General features: G+C 38.5%; 1 protein-coding gene across 1 annotated transcript in view; it reads right to left on the bottom strand.

Moving 5' to 3' along the window:
- The window catches only part of DOCK7 (dedicator of cytokinesis 7), a 149,851-nt gene that overhangs the window by 54,096 nt on the left and 80,217 nt on the right, over nt 1-15,538 (bottom strand). The window contains exons 15-22 of the mRNA XM_063298047.1: nt 11,262-11,379; nt 10,557-10,627; nt 8,806-8,944; nt 7,470-7,571; nt 7,186-7,272; nt 6,750-6,981; nt 2,504-2,668; nt 1,472-1,641 (exon numbers count right to left, since the gene is read on the bottom strand). Of these exons, the coding sequence (XP_063154117.1) occupies nt 1,472-1,641; nt 2,504-2,668; nt 6,750-6,981; nt 7,186-7,272; nt 7,470-7,571; nt 8,806-8,944; nt 10,557-10,627; nt 11,262-11,379 (1,084 nt within the window). The remainder of the gene's footprint in view (nt 1-1,471; nt 1,642-2,503; nt 2,669-6,749; nt 6,982-7,185; nt 7,273-7,469; nt 7,572-8,805; nt 8,945-10,556; nt 10,628-11,261; nt 11,380-15,538) is intronic.

Raw genomic sequence — 15,538 nt, forward strand, 5'->3', positions numbered from 1 at the left:
ATGCTATATGCCAGCAAACTTGGAAAACACAAGAATGGCCATCAGACCGGAAAAAATCAACTCATATCCCCATACCAAAAAAAGGAAACACTAAAGAATGTTCAAACTATCGAACAGTGGCACTCATTTCACATGCCAGTAAGGTAATGCTCAAGATCCTGCAAGGTAGACTTCAGCAGTTCATGGAGCAAGAATTGCCAGATGTACAAGCTGGGTTTAGAAAAGGCAGAGGAACTAGGGACCAAATTGCCAATATCCGATGGACAATGGAAAAAGCCAGGGAGTTTCAGAAAAACATCTATTTCTGTTTTATTGACTATTCTAAAGGCTTTGACTGTGTGAACCATAACAAATTATGGCAAGTTCTTAGTGGTATGGGGATACCAAGTCATCTTGTATGCCTCCTGAGGAATCTGTATAACGACCAAGTAGCAACAGTAAGAACAGACCACAGAACAACGGACTGGTTTAAGATTGGGAAAGGAGTACGACAGGGCTGTATACTCTCACCCTACCTATTCAACTTGTACGCAGAACACATCATGCGACATGCTGGGCTTGAGGAATCCAAGGCTGGAGTTAAAATCGCTGGAAGAAACGTTAACAATCTCAGAGATGCAGATGATACCACTTTGATGGCTGAAAGCAAAGAGGAACTGAGGAGCCTTATGATGAAGGTGAAAGAAGAACGTGCAAAAGCTGGCTTGCAGCTAAACCTCAAAAAAACCAAGATTATGGCAACCAGCTTGATTGACAACTGGCAAATAGAGGGAGAAAATGTAGAAGCAGTGAAAGACTTTGTATTTCTAGGTGCAAAGATTACTGCAGATGCTGACTGCAGTCAGGAAATCAGAAGACGCTTAATCCTTGGGAGAAGAGCAATGATAAATCTCAATAAAATAGTTAAGGGCAGAGACGTCACACTGACAACAAAGGTCCACATAGTTAAAGCAATGGTGTTCCCCGTAGTAACATATGGCTGCGAGAGCTGGACCATAAGGAAGGCTGAGAGAAGGAAGATCGATGCTTTGGAACTGTGGTGTTGGAGGAAAATGTTGAGAGTGCCTTGGACTGCAAGAAGATCAAACCAGTCCATGCTCCAGGAAATAAAGCCAGACTGCTCACTTGAGGGAACGATATTAAAGGCAAAACTGAAATACTTTGGCCACATAAGGAGAAGACAGGACACCCTGGAGAAGATGCTGATGCTAGGGAGAGTGGAGGGCAAAAGGAAGAGGGGCCGACCAAGGGCAAGGTGGATGGATGATATTCTAGAGGTGATGGACTCGTCCCTGGGGGAGCTAGGGGTGTTGACGACCGACAGGAAGCTCTGGCGTGGGCTGGTCCATGAAGTCACAAAGAGTCGGAAGCGACTAAACGAATAAACAACAACGTCAAATCTGTAGCCCAACAGGGTCCATTATTTCATTCTTATTAATTAATAATATTGGGTTATTATTAATAATCTTACCTTACTTCCAATGATTGACCGTACTTCATCATCAGGTGAGGTTGGAGTCCCAGATATGTCTGGGTTGCTGTTACTAAGGCTCCTGGAGCGATTCAAGTTTAGGCTTGCAGGTCTGACAGCTGAACGAGCCATGGTAGCATAGTGTACTGATCCTCCTAAACCACCAGGAGCTACAGCAATACATAGCATGAGTCATAAATTGCACCTATAGTACTAATATCACTGGTATCACTTTGAATGCTAGACACAGCTAATTTTTCTCAGAGACAGGTAACATATTCTTAGTGTTTCATTACAGTTTCTGTAAGCTACCATGCTTGGATTTTTTAAAGGAGATCCCAGTGTGGTCTAGTGGTTAAGGCAACAGACTAAAAACCAGGAGACTGAGAGTTCTAGTCCCGCCTTAGGCACGAAAGCCAGCTGGGTGACCTTGGGCCAGTCACTCTCTCTCAGCCCAACTCACCTCACACAGTTGTTGTTGTGGGGAAAATAGGAGGAGGAAGGAGGGTTAGGTATGTTCGCAGCCTTGAGTTATTTATAAAAATAATAAAGGTGGGATAGAAAATAAATGAAATAAATAAAAATAAAATAAAGTAGCTAACTACATGCATTAAGTCAATTCTGAAGACAGATACTGAAATTCAAGTTTGCCTGGAAGTCATATAGTAACATTTATTATAGATTTCCTTTACTTAATCAAAATATCCACGTTTAGTAGTGGCAGAAGGACTCTGCATATATGAGCTTGAAGACAACCAATTACAGTGCTTTCTCTATACTCCCTCCATGTCCCTGAAAAACAGTGGTTCCATCCAATGGTATAGAATATGACATACAGAGATGTAGCATGAAAGAGAAACTGGCATAATTTGGGGAGCCCTGTTAGTCACTATCCCATTCCTCTTTAATTACTCCACATGTCTGATCACCAAGAGAAGATTCAGGGGCTAAGCCAAGAGAAACAATAGCTCCCAAAATCACATCTTTCAGTTTGAATCCTTCAATTAAATTGCATTTTAAAAATGAATGTACCTGGAGATGGTGAATTGGGAGAAGTATTTGGTAACCGAAAAACATAATAAATGTATGAAGTAAGAAGATTATTTCTTCCATGCTGATCTTGGTTTCCTTCAAGGTTTTTGTGAAGTCTGTTTACAATAGAGGCCATGGCTTCAAAAGATGCTTGACCTAGATTAACTAAAAAGAATATAAAGAGTTTGATATCAAGCTGTTTATTTCTACTGACAAACTATCTAGAAAAGCAATGAAAGAAAGGAGGGAGGGAGGGAGGGAGGAAACCATAATGGACATCACATTCAGTAATCTGACAATAGCTTAAATATGTGTGAAATATGAATATCAATGGCACATGATTAACTTAAAAAGATTTTTATAGTATAAATTCCAATGACTTTTTATCTTTAACAAAAATTATGCAAATAAACAGTGATTCAAATGAGAAGCTTATAGTCAAAATTTTAGATCTCTTCCACTGTTTCCTCTATGAAATATAACAAAGTTCTTTTTTAAATATAATTTTTATTGATTTTTTATTATAATAGTAAAAAGTAATACTAACTAAACTTAGAAAAACAGAAGAGAATAGAAGGAAAGAAGAAAAAGTGCAAGAAAAAAGAAAAAGAAAGAAGAAGAAATATATAATAAAGAAAAAGAAAAGAAATATATAATAATATAAAGAAGTGACTTCCAACCTTCATCACAAAAAGTATAAACTCTTCACCTCCTATCAGGTTAAGCAGATATCTCTTCATCCCATATCCCATCCCTTATGTATAAGCAAATCCATAAAACATCAACCTTTCAATCCTGGTGTCTGCAAAAAGTCCATAAAGGCTTGCCAGAACATTGCAAAACAAACAAACAAACAAACCTTATTTTAACCTTGATCAAATAAACTAGCTTTATATTCCTTCCTTTTATTTCTAACAGTCTTAATCTTTAATTCAATCAAATATTGTCGTAGGATTTGATTTTTCCTCAATTCTTCTTTATCCCATCACACAGCTTTCTCCAAGGCTTTAACAAGCCTCTTTTGTAGATCCAATAAGAAAACATTTTCCAGGTCATTCTCTTGGTTTATCATTTGTATTTCCCCTTTAATTTTTAAAACTTCAGCCAGTTTCTTTTATACTGTATATCCAGAAAAGCTTCCTTTTCCAAATCATTATCTTGGCCTTTCATTTGTAATTCCACATTCTGAACTTTCTCTGTTTTGTCAGATAAAATTAGTTCCACATCTGTCATTCCTTCATTAACATCTCTTAGTCTATCTATAGAAGCAGACATCATTACAGTGTTGATATTGCAGTTACTAACTTCTGGCTCCAATCTTCAAAGATCTCCTTTAATACAGTATTTCCAATGTTATAACATTTTGTATCATTTTCTAAATCCCAGTATTAACTGTTATCAGGCTTGTATTATTTTTTTCTTCTACTTAAAATCTTTAGTCCCCTCTACAGGTAGTCCTTGAGTTACGACAGTAATTGGGACCGGAATTTCTGTTGCTAAGCAATGTGGTCATTGGGCAAAACATCACGTGACCACATCGCATAGCAACAGAAATTCCAGCATTCTCCATTGGCGTCATGGACCAAATCCCACCAGTCATTAGGTAAGGACCGACCCTGATCCAAGCCATTCTCGGCTTGGTCTCCCCCAGCCCTGAGCCTCACTAAGGTAAGGGACTGCTTCCTCTGCCTCCTCTTGAACTCCCCCCACCCGCTTATCTCCCCCGCATCTCTGTCCTTTTGGCTGCCCTGCACAGTGGCACTCCTCAGCAGCAGCAGCAGCACAGACGGCACTGGGACTGAAGAGAGGCCCAGGGCCTCAGCAGTATTAACTATTGGTATGTTGTTTTCTGCTACAGATTAAGGTTACTATGGTAACTAATCATTCTGGCAGGGTGAAGTGGTTGAATTTGTCCTCAGTTTAGGTGTTAATAGTTGTATTGCCTGAAAGGAGGAACCTTGCCTGGACTTGTTTTAGTTTCAGTCTTCTTTTAGCCTTGCAGCCAGTAAGCAGCTCTCTGAGAGAGCTATCTCCTCTCTGAGAGCCTGTGAAAATGCACAAGCCTATAAATATGTTTTTGTGCTTTCTGTAAATAAATTTATTTTTATAGAAATGCCTGGTGTATGACTTTCCTAATCTCTCCTGGGCCAAATGCTTTCCAGCACTCTGCCAACATTAACCAGCCACCACCACCCCCAGGCCTCAACTTCAGGCCAAGCACCGCTGCTGAGGAGTGCCGCCTTAAGTTCTGCACTGTGACCAGCCACCCCAACACCACACTGCAAAGCCCCTGCTCCCGCCCCACACTCCACAGGCCCTGCCATGCCCAGCTGACCTTACCCATCTACCTCCTGCTGCAGAGAAGGCACATCCCAGCCTGGCCCTATGAGAGGCAGCTGCTGGCCGCACCAGGCCTTCTTCTAAGGCAGCTTGCATCATTCTCCAAATAGCGCACCCCATTCTTACAATGCTTCAGAAAGCCTTCAGAAGGCTTTGGAAACAGGTCATTGCAAGAATGGGGCTTTGCACTGTGGTGGCTGGCCCGCAGCACGGGGCTTGAGGCAGCACTCCTCAGTAGCAGCGGTGGCAGTGGGGCTGAAGTAAAGGCCTGGGGCAATGGTGGCCAGCAGAGTCTGCTGAAGGCCCTGGGCCTCTACTTCAGCCCCAGCACCGCTGTGGAGGGTGGCCAAAAGGCAGAGATGGGGGGAAAATAGGCAGGTGTGGGGAGTTGAAGTGACCCTGCAGTCATAAGTGCAGGCAGGCTGCCAAGCACCTGAATTTTCATCACGTGACCATGGGAGTGCTGCAACAGATGTAACTTTGGGGACCAGGCGTAAGTACCATTCGTTCAGTACTGCTGTAACTTCAAATGGTTGCTGAACAAATAGTCGTAACTCAAGGACTACTTATAGTGTCCAGTTCTAAAATTATCACTTTTCTTTTGACTTGCAATTGTCAGGATAGCCAAAATGAGTCTGTTTCCCATGAGGAGTTTTTTTTTTTTTTTAATAGTTAATCCCAAAAACGTATAGTAAAAGTCAATAGTCTAAACTTATCCGGACCCTTAACTTTCTTAGATCAAAATCTTATTTAGCTTTTTGCTGTTTATTTCAAATACATTAAGTTCTTAAGCTTATAATTAATTTTTATTTTGTTCAGAGTTGAAAACAAACTCATCCGATGAAGACTTTTCAAACTTGTTGTTCTGAAGATCTCTAATAGCTTTAAGATAGTTAATAGGCAATTTCTGAAAGTGATTAAAAAGTGCGGTTTGCGAACTTCGTGTCTTTTAAAAGGTTCCACTACAGTTGCGAGTAAGATGGCTGATCCCATCATCTCCTGGTGCTCAAACCTGCAGAAAACTGCTGTCTGCATCTCCTCGCAAGGAGCAGCCATCCAGAGCGCATTTGTATGATTTCCTGCCTTCTCCTTATCCGGAGAGGTTCCAAAGAACCTACTCACTCGTTCCTTTGACTTTGCTGTAATTGTTGGCTCTGCTTTTGCAGAGCCATCTTCAGTTCTCCATATCTCCCCCGGAAGTTCAGGATACACTGAAAAGTTCTTGAGAGAGACAGACACAAGTGATGGATAGACAAGAATGATCTGGATGATTCTTTTCACAGAATGTCTTCTTGGTAAACGAAACCATTAATGCTATATTACAAAGGAAAAATACTACATATTTAGCTTAGTATGTTATAACTACTAAGCAATATAGAAAATTATGCATGATTAGAGATTCCAGCAAATAGTGGCCAATCAGATCAAAGCATCAATATATTAAATGGTTTTCCTAGATCCATTTTAATTGGGATTAAATCTGCCCCATAAAATGACCTTCAGAAGAAGAAAAAATCAGGGAAGTTTGATGCTGCCTCCTTGGACCTTTCAGTTGCTCTCCTATGTATCACTGTCTCCTCTGGAGAGATTTTCAGAGTTAGGTATGAGCAGTCTTGCTTTAGAGTGGTTCTTTTCATATTCGGATGACTACTTCCAGAACATAGTGATAAGGCATTTTGACCTGACTTAATGCACATAAACATGCATGATTCCATTTCTCATCCTAAGATCGGTGGTGTGCTCCCAAAAGCAAGATACAAACAATAAGTGTTCATGAATTATGAAAATAAATACTTATAGTTTTAAATATAACTATGGCATGTTAAACTATAGTGGAATAATTACAACAAAGATAATTTATATCAATGACTATTTTCACTTAAAAACACAAGCCTAAATGGAATACCTATTTGGCCCGCAATAATAGGAGGTCTTACAACCAAAAGGATCAGTTTGTCAAGCAGAAGATGGAGAAACCGCACCACAGGTTCCAGCTGAGATGAGTTCAAAGCTGAAATGCTGCTCTTTAATTCATTTTCCAAGTTGTTCTCCATAATTCTCATGTCACCTATCCGTACAGGGAACATATGTTCATCCAGGGCATGAACAAGGGCAAAGAACTTGTCAAGATAGGGGTCCTAAATAAACAAATAATAATAATAATAATAATAATAATAATAATAATAATAATCTGCTGTTTTAAAAATCAATTATCACTAAAATAAAATATATTTTAACTAAGTCCATATCTCTATGCTCTATAAGAAATTTTGTCACAATATTAGAGCAATTATACCTACCCTTACTTTCCCTGTGTTAGAAGGATCGCTCTTAATACATACCTGTGTATGAATGGTTGACACAGCAATTATTTCTACATTAAAAACTCCCTTATGGTTGTCAACCCACTTCATTCCAGGCAGGGGCACCTGACAGGAAGCAATAAATAATAAAGCCAGTTATGACTCTCATTTCAGTGAAAAATCAGAAAGAATAATTAGCAAAACCAGACATTTGAATCAAAAGCGGTGGGTGAAATGTTTTTAGAATTTACTTTCAAAAATATTTTAGATATTTGTTGTTTAACCCACTTTACTGAGTCACACCATCATAGGAAATTGCTAACCTCTGGAGAGAGTACAGAATAAGCTTGCGGTGGCTTTTCCAAAGAAACAGGGAGGCAGAACTGACCCGTCTTCAACCGTCCATTTTGTAGCATTGGTATCCACTTGAATGGAAAAGAGAAGCAAAACATAATTAGTACCCATCAAATACACTGGAAGTCTTTATTTACTTATTATTTCAATTTGTATAGCTACCCATCTTACCTACGTGACTCTGGGTGGCTCACAAGTTAAAATAACAAAAACAAACTCATATAAATAAAACAATTAACCGGAAATGTAAAAGTGTGGGACAGTGCCAACCTACAACTCATGGACAATATAACCATCTTGCCGGCTCCCTACATTCATGGGATCCCCAGGCCTGATGGCACAGCCATGTCTTCAGGGACTTCCTAAAGGCCAACAGCCATGTCTTCAGGGACTTCCTAAAGGTCACTCTAACCTTGGGGGGATGATGTTCCAGAGAGTGGGTGCCATGGCAGAAAAGGCTCCCCTCCTGGGCCCCATCAAATGGAACTCCTTTGTATAGATGGAACCTGCAACATGACCCTTCTGCCGGATCTGATGGGACAGGTAGACATAATCAGGGAGAGAGAGTCCCTCAAATGGCCCAGCCTCACACCATATACAACTTTATAGGTCATAACCAGCACCTTGAGTTGAACCTGGAAGCAGACTGGCAACCAATGCAGCTCGCAGAGCAGAGGTATAATGTGTGCTGATCTTGGAGTGCACATAACTGCCCACGCCACTGCATTTTGCACCAGCTGTAGTTTCTGGATGCTCTTCAAGGGCAGCCCCATGTAGAACTAATAATTAACTTTATTTCAACTTTATTTAAACCATATCAAGAGGCATAGGATCAGAATAAAGTGCTACTGGAGTCACAGAAATCAGGGCACATAAGACTTGTGTGTGGGCTAGAAACATTTTGTTAATAAAACCATAAAAACCTGTAATAAACAAGTATTCTTCCCATTCATGTAAGAACAGCAACACTATCCATATCTTACTTTAAAAAAAAAAAGGAAGCCTAACACTGGAGAATGGAAATGATGAAAAGAGAAACTCCAACTGTATAGAAAGGTGCAGTCATATAGAACAAAACTAAGAACTTCCCAAGTCAATATTTTTCATTCTGCAAGTACAGAAGTTGAATTAATTTTAACCTAGCCACTTACTTTGTATTTCCTAGTGGTATCAAAGAATCAAAACTGACTTAAGCGTTATTCCAAATTAATAAGTATAGAAATAACATCAAGGAAAAAATTATTTCTGCAAAAAGTCTGAATTAAGGCAGGGAGGAACAGAAGACATTTTGCTGCAGCTGTTTACCGTATAGCCAACAGGAGTCTCGAGTGGAGTGTTTTGTTTCTGTTGGCAACTGACATGATAAAAAGTAAAAAGCAGGTGGTGATGATCAGTGAGAGTAGCAGGAAGCTTGATCTTGATTTCTTCATGAAAATCAGGAGATCTGTTTTGAGATAAAATATATATTTTATTTGTAAACAAAAAACTGAGTTTAATTAGTTTATAAAGCAGCCCTACCCTGTGTGGAAGACAGCTGCAAAAGTCAAATTGCCAACAGTTCCAAAGTGAAGCTGGCAATACAGTAGATCATAAAGTTTCATGTTGGATTCTGCAATCTCCCCACCACCACCACATCAACTGATACCCTCTCCCTGAAGGCAGTTTTACAGGCTTTATTTACAACAGCTTCAGAGCGAAAGCAACTCCTGGTAGATCATATGGCCTCCTTGGGATCCTTTCCAAGCAAAGGCATTCTCATGGAGCAAACCTAATCTTGGCAGCTCTCCCTCTCTGAGGATGGAGTGCTCTCTCCGATTTAGGAGGGAAACCTACAAAAGTCTTACAGTCCCTGGAACACCCTTTCAAGGACCTAAGGATTGTAGTTTTAACTGCCTAGGCTTTTCCCCCCAGAGTTCAACTATTGTACTGCGCTGGTTAAAGATAAATTTTTGAGATAAAATGTCAAAAAAGATTTCCTGGGATAAATTCCTCTTTAAGGTGTTTATTTTCTATTTGTGATGGTATTTCCTCTACAGGTAGTCCTCAAATAATGACCACAATAGGGACCGGAAAATTGGCTGTTAAGCGGTGTGGTCGTTAAGTGAGTCACCATGTGACCAGACCCAATTTTACAACTATTTATGATGGCCATTAAGCAAATCACAGGTCATTAAGTGAATCACCATGGTTGTTAAGTGAATCCAACTTCCCCAATGGATGTTTTTTGCTGGAAACCAGTAAAAAAGGGTTGCAAATTGTGATCACGTGACCGCAGGATGCTGCAACTGGTCTTAATGCGAGCTGGCTGCCAAATGTCCAAACGGCAATCGTGTGACTGCAGGGGCGGTTCGACAGTTTGTGACGGTCGTACTGTAAGTGTGAGTACAGGTCACAAAGCACTTTTTCTGAGGTTGTCGTAACTTTGGACCATCGTTAAACGAAGGGCTGTTAAGTGAGGACTACCTGTACATTCATCTGCATCTCTGTTTATTTAGTTAACATTTCCTATCTTAGAAGATACTATAAGGCTTTTAGATGCACTCAGTACTACAAGATGATAGGTTCACTCCTAGATTATTCTCCAGCTCTTGGTCACCTAAACATATATATTCATTGGTTTGTTCTACCAATTAACGTTCTCCTATCTTCAGTCTCCTAATCATGTGCAAAGGGACAAAAAGGTTTCTATTCCTTTTCATGTGAGATCATATATCCAAAAGATGTGACCTCTCTGTTTAGTTTGTGCATACATTATTATTTCAGCAATTCAGAGAGAAATTCATGATTACAGGATCCTGAAAGGCAAAAAGGCATTAACAAGATGCTAGGGATCAGATACATATACAGTACTTGTATGCTCATGGCTAGACAACTGCAGAATCTCTGCTTTAGAATAACCGAAAGCATGAAATGTGTAATTCTTGCTAATCTAAACTCATCTTTGTAACACATGAGGGCACCAGGGTGGGGAAGGTGTTTTATTTCTGATTTTACAACATTATGTACAATGTCAAGTGAAATAAAAAGTTGCTTTTCAAAAAGTTTCTGCTTTTTACCTGTTATGATAAACAACAGCTGTATAAGCTTCTTTTGAAAATTCAGCACAGCTAGATTTTCCAAAGATTACCTTTAAAAATAAATGATCAAATACATTTTCAAAAAACATTATTTGTTCTCCAGAACTGGCAATTTTACTAAGTCAAAAATAAACACCAAGATTCCTATTTATGTGGCATATATTTATAATCTTGATAAATATTATGATTTAGCTTTAATACTGACTTTTTAAAAAAAAGAATATTTGGCTGCAAAGATAGTTACTAATATTTTACAAGAAGGCAGATTTTATGTTATTAATTATTATTAGTTTTATCTCCAAGTGACACAAAGTGGCTTGCAAAGGTTCAAATACATACTGTAAATAGAAAAATCAAAATCAAACAAAACTTAGATTACAAACATTCCAGCAAGTTAACCCAGTTGAGTTACAAGCAGGAAAGTGCAGGCACGCCACCGAGCAGAACTTAAAACAACATGAAGGATTAAAAGCTATATATAAAGTATAAAGAGCTATATAAAGTAAGAAGAAGCAAAGTATCAAATTACTAAAAACTGAGAAATCTGCACAGTGATCCAGTCTGATTCTGTCCTAGCAAGAATTCAGCTGATATGGCATAGCATTTTGATGTGTATCTAACATACAAAATATAGCACAGCATCAAAATCAAAATGGCACACACACACACACATATACAACATACCTGCATTGCATTGCTTGGATCCTCCCCAAACATAAACTGCACTTTTACAGTAATATTCCGAGCAGATCCTTGGCGATTGGCAAAGTTAAGGCTTTGTGGATAAACATATAGAAGATTTCTAAGAAGAAGAAAAAAACAGAAAAATTACATACTGACTAGGGCACATACCACTAGGTCAATATTAAAACGTCCTTGAAAATACTATAAATGTATTTAGTCTCAAGGTTTGTTACATGAACCTATTCTGTAAACTCACACTGTTCTTAGGATCGAGTTAAATAGGCTGACTCCAATCCTGAATTTTATTCAATCCCATTTAACAAAGCATTTATTTCCAAGAAAAGGGGATCAGGATTACACTGTGGCTACTAAGCTGATTAAACAACAGAGGGATCTTTGACCTTAAGGGTGAGTAGGTATATATAACATCTTGAAATATGTCATGGATGCTCAAAGAGGGATCCTGCCCATTCACTAATCTGTTGCCACAATGGCTATAGTGAGTCACAGAAGATTTATCAGAAGGTGAACTGCTCCCTACCACCCATATGGGGGCATCCACAAGAGAGGTCAAAGAAGTCAAAATGATGGCCATGACCACATGAAGTCATGCCCCTTTTGTATGCTCATTGACATCATGCACGCTTACAAAAGGCAGGGCTTCAATTGCACAGTCACAGCTGGCATCTTGACTTTGTTGACCTCCATGTGGATGCTACTGAACCCATACTTACTCTCAAATCCCAGCTTACCTCTTTTTCCCTTTTCTTTTTTTTCTGGGCAACTGGGAAGATTTACAAATAAAACAGTGAAATGCAGCTACTCTCCACTTCTACTTTCTAAGAATGCATATGGGTCTCTGCAGAACCCAATGGTATTCTTGAAAATAAAGATGATTCTGATTTTGCAGTGTACCAATTACTTCATATTTTATTTAATATTAAAGTAATCTTTAAACATTTTAAAATAGAGCACACCAGGGACCTAGAAGCTGCCAAAGGAGATACTGTAGACACCATGGTGCCATGGACCCCATGGTGGGTATCCTTAATATTTATGTCCTCTTTTTTGCTTACTCATTTACAACAAACATGTAGATGGAAACAACTGTGGATAACTCTCACTGCCTGTCTTCCTCTTTTTCTGTATTCCAGTTCTGTTTATTAACACATTTTATATTTTTCTTTTTTTTGCCATGTGAGTTATGCATGTTATCAGTCACCTGTTGATATACACTATAATGCAAGATAGTCCACTTACAATCCATAAATCTCATCAGTCTATTTCATTCTCAATTGTGAATGGAATGCCTTGCAGTTTGAACTGATAAAATCTCAGCTGAACCATGTTAACAGTCTTTCTTCCATGATTTACATTTTAAAGAGTGCCATATCCGTGCAAGCCATCAACTGACAAGCTTGGGTACTCCTGCAATTCAGAATGGTCTTCCTCCAAACTTTCCTACGTTTAGCTGCCTTGCTAGTGATTTTTTTTGTCATTTCTTAGTATCACTGGATGAAGAATTAAGGATGCTTGAAACTGGCTCTTGGCTACCAAACCATTCAAGTAATACTATTTACTTGGCAGGATAAGGTGGGAGAAAATGCATCTTCGTAACTTGTTTGAAAAATTAAGAGCCTGGCAGTCAGCAGGATAATCAACTGAAGAGGTATAGAGATTTCAGAAACACAAGGTCTACTGAATACAGAAGAAATTATTATTTGCAAATTTAGCATTGTATGGCTTTTTTGTTTGCTTTCTCACATGTGTTTCTGAAACATGAAGTGTATGTATGTGTACATATATATACCCATGGGGAGCAAGTGAAAGGAAATTCAGAATATAATGTTTCATACAACTCTATTTGAGATTACAGGTAGTCCTTGCTTAAGGACCATTTGTTTAGCAACAGATTTACGACAATGCTGAAAAAAGCAACTTATGACCGGTCCTCATGCTCATGACTGTCGCAGCATTCCTGCAGTCACATGGTCACGATTCAGGCACTTGGCAACCTGTTTGCATTAATGACCACCGCAGTGTCCCCACAGTTGCGTGACTGTCATTTTTGACCTTCCCAGCCAGCTTCTGGCAAGCAAAATCAATGGGGAATCATGTGATTTGCTTAACAACCATGTGATTCGCTTAATGATTATGGTAATTTGCTTTACGACTGCCGCGAAAAAGGTTGTAAAATCAGGTCCAGATTTGCTTAACAACAGCATCACTTAGCAACCAAAATTCTGGTCCCAATTGTGGTCGTTAAGTGAGGACTATCCGTAGTTTCATCTGGATTCTCAGATGTAACCTGAGTACAGATTTATTGAATAATTAGCAGCAATGGGTCCTCTAGCAAAAGTTGAACATCCAACACGTTATACAAAAATAAACAGCATGGGACTCAAGTCCCAATACGTTTTTCTTCCACAACTCTCCATTCTCTGTGGATTAGATCCAAAATTTTCCATAAATAGAAGTCTTCCTCAAATACAAGTTCTTCCATCAGACAGAGAAATCTCAATAAGCTTCATATTGCTTTTACTTTTTACCAGAGGATGAACTATGGAAATGTATTTTCTTCCTTCCATGCACTGCTAGCAAAGAGGTTTTTTTGTTTAAAATTTTAAGAAATGCTTTAATGTTGAATTAGTCACTGGGATATGTTTCCCATTGGTCACCTGCCTTAATCAATATTCATTTTATTATTTTGGCAGACAACTGCTGAAGGATTTTCTTTTGTTTGTTTTCCTTTCGTGGCTCTCCTAAATTGCTTCATTCTGCCAGGAATACATTTGCTCCTCAGTGTGCTTTTTCCAATAAAAATTGAGATGAAAATTCACTTTAAAATGGACTTTGCTCATAAAATCTTTATTAAGTATTATTAGCAGCTGAAGATAGGGTTTTAAATGAGTTTGCAAAATCAGGCTGCATAACTCTACTTTTGTAATTGTAGCCTTCTCAAGACTCATTGGAGTATTTACCCTTTTTTATTTTTTATGAACCAGCGACCTTAGCTCTCTTCTTTGGTGATTGAATTCTTTTTTTCTCCTAGAGTTGTAAAGAGTTTGTTGTGTTGCAGCAGTTGAGTGATACATGAAAAACCTCTCACTGAATCAGAACCCTTTATATTCCATTGCCCTGCCTTCTTTCTATTACTGTGACCTATAAGCAAAAAGAAGATACCAATATCTATTTTGATCCTAAGTGCTAAAGGCTTCAGAATTTGAAATACTACAAAGAAGCAAAATCTCCAGGGAGAGACTATAGCTGTGGATCAGCAAATGTTGTATGTAAAGACAACTGTGGACTTAATTTCTGGCCTCTCTGATTAGATGGATCAAACAATAGGAGATGGAAACTACCTAAACCAGAGATAGTAAAAAGCTACATGGACAAATAAAAGTTAGCCAGCACGTAAGCCTGTAATTAGTTGGCTGACTAGGGCCCCATGAAATCAGTGGGGTAAATTAGGGACAACTTAACTCCTATTGATTTCAATGAGAATTAAAAACAGCTAACTTTGATTTATTCTCTGGTTCTATTTCCAGATATCTGTTGAATGGGGAGAGGGGAAGAGTAAAAATTGACCACCCATGGTAAAAGCTGGCAGTGATAGAATTACACTGATTTTAGTGAAGCTGTGATTTCCTTAAATTAACACTGAAATCTCTGGCTGCCTAGGATAGCCCTCTCCTTTTTTCTTGAAAATCTATTTATTGTAATAATAACTTCCCATAATTGTTAAGCTTTTAATTCATGACTTTTCTATGAATTATTTTATTTTACAATATGTATACAATCAACCAACCATACATATAATGGCTACTTCATGTTATTTAATCCATAATGTCAAAATAGAGTAAATTTGCTCTTCTAAAGTACAGGTTAGAAGTTCAGTAATCTTTACATTCAATATTCATGTATTTGCTTAAAAAGCTGAACAGATAGAATGTTACTTTGGTACAGAGAGGGTCTCTGAGAGAAAGCAGGATGGAAAACGATGAAAATCTCCTAGAATTTCAAAGCAGCTGGGAAAATTTATACTAAAAAGGACCTCATTAAGAGTTTCCTTCTTTTTAAAAAAAAAGTTGCCCATCTTCTTGTTTTTTGAAGTACACATTTCTCATATAACATTAATAAAAGCCAGTCTCATTATTTTTTTCAAAAGCATGTTACAACATAGTGCTAGATATGTTTTTATTAACCATCATTTGCCAAGTAATAGTTAACAGAGTTCACACCAAACGCTGAGCCAAACAGTATCTGTGAACCAGGTA

Source organism: Candoia aspera, chromosome 3 (assembly GCF_035149785.1).
Source record: "Candoia aspera isolate rCanAsp1 chromosome 3, rCanAsp1.hap2, whole genome shotgun sequence".
NCBI lineage: Eukaryota > Metazoa > Chordata > Lepidosauria > Squamata > Boidae > Candoia > Candoia aspera.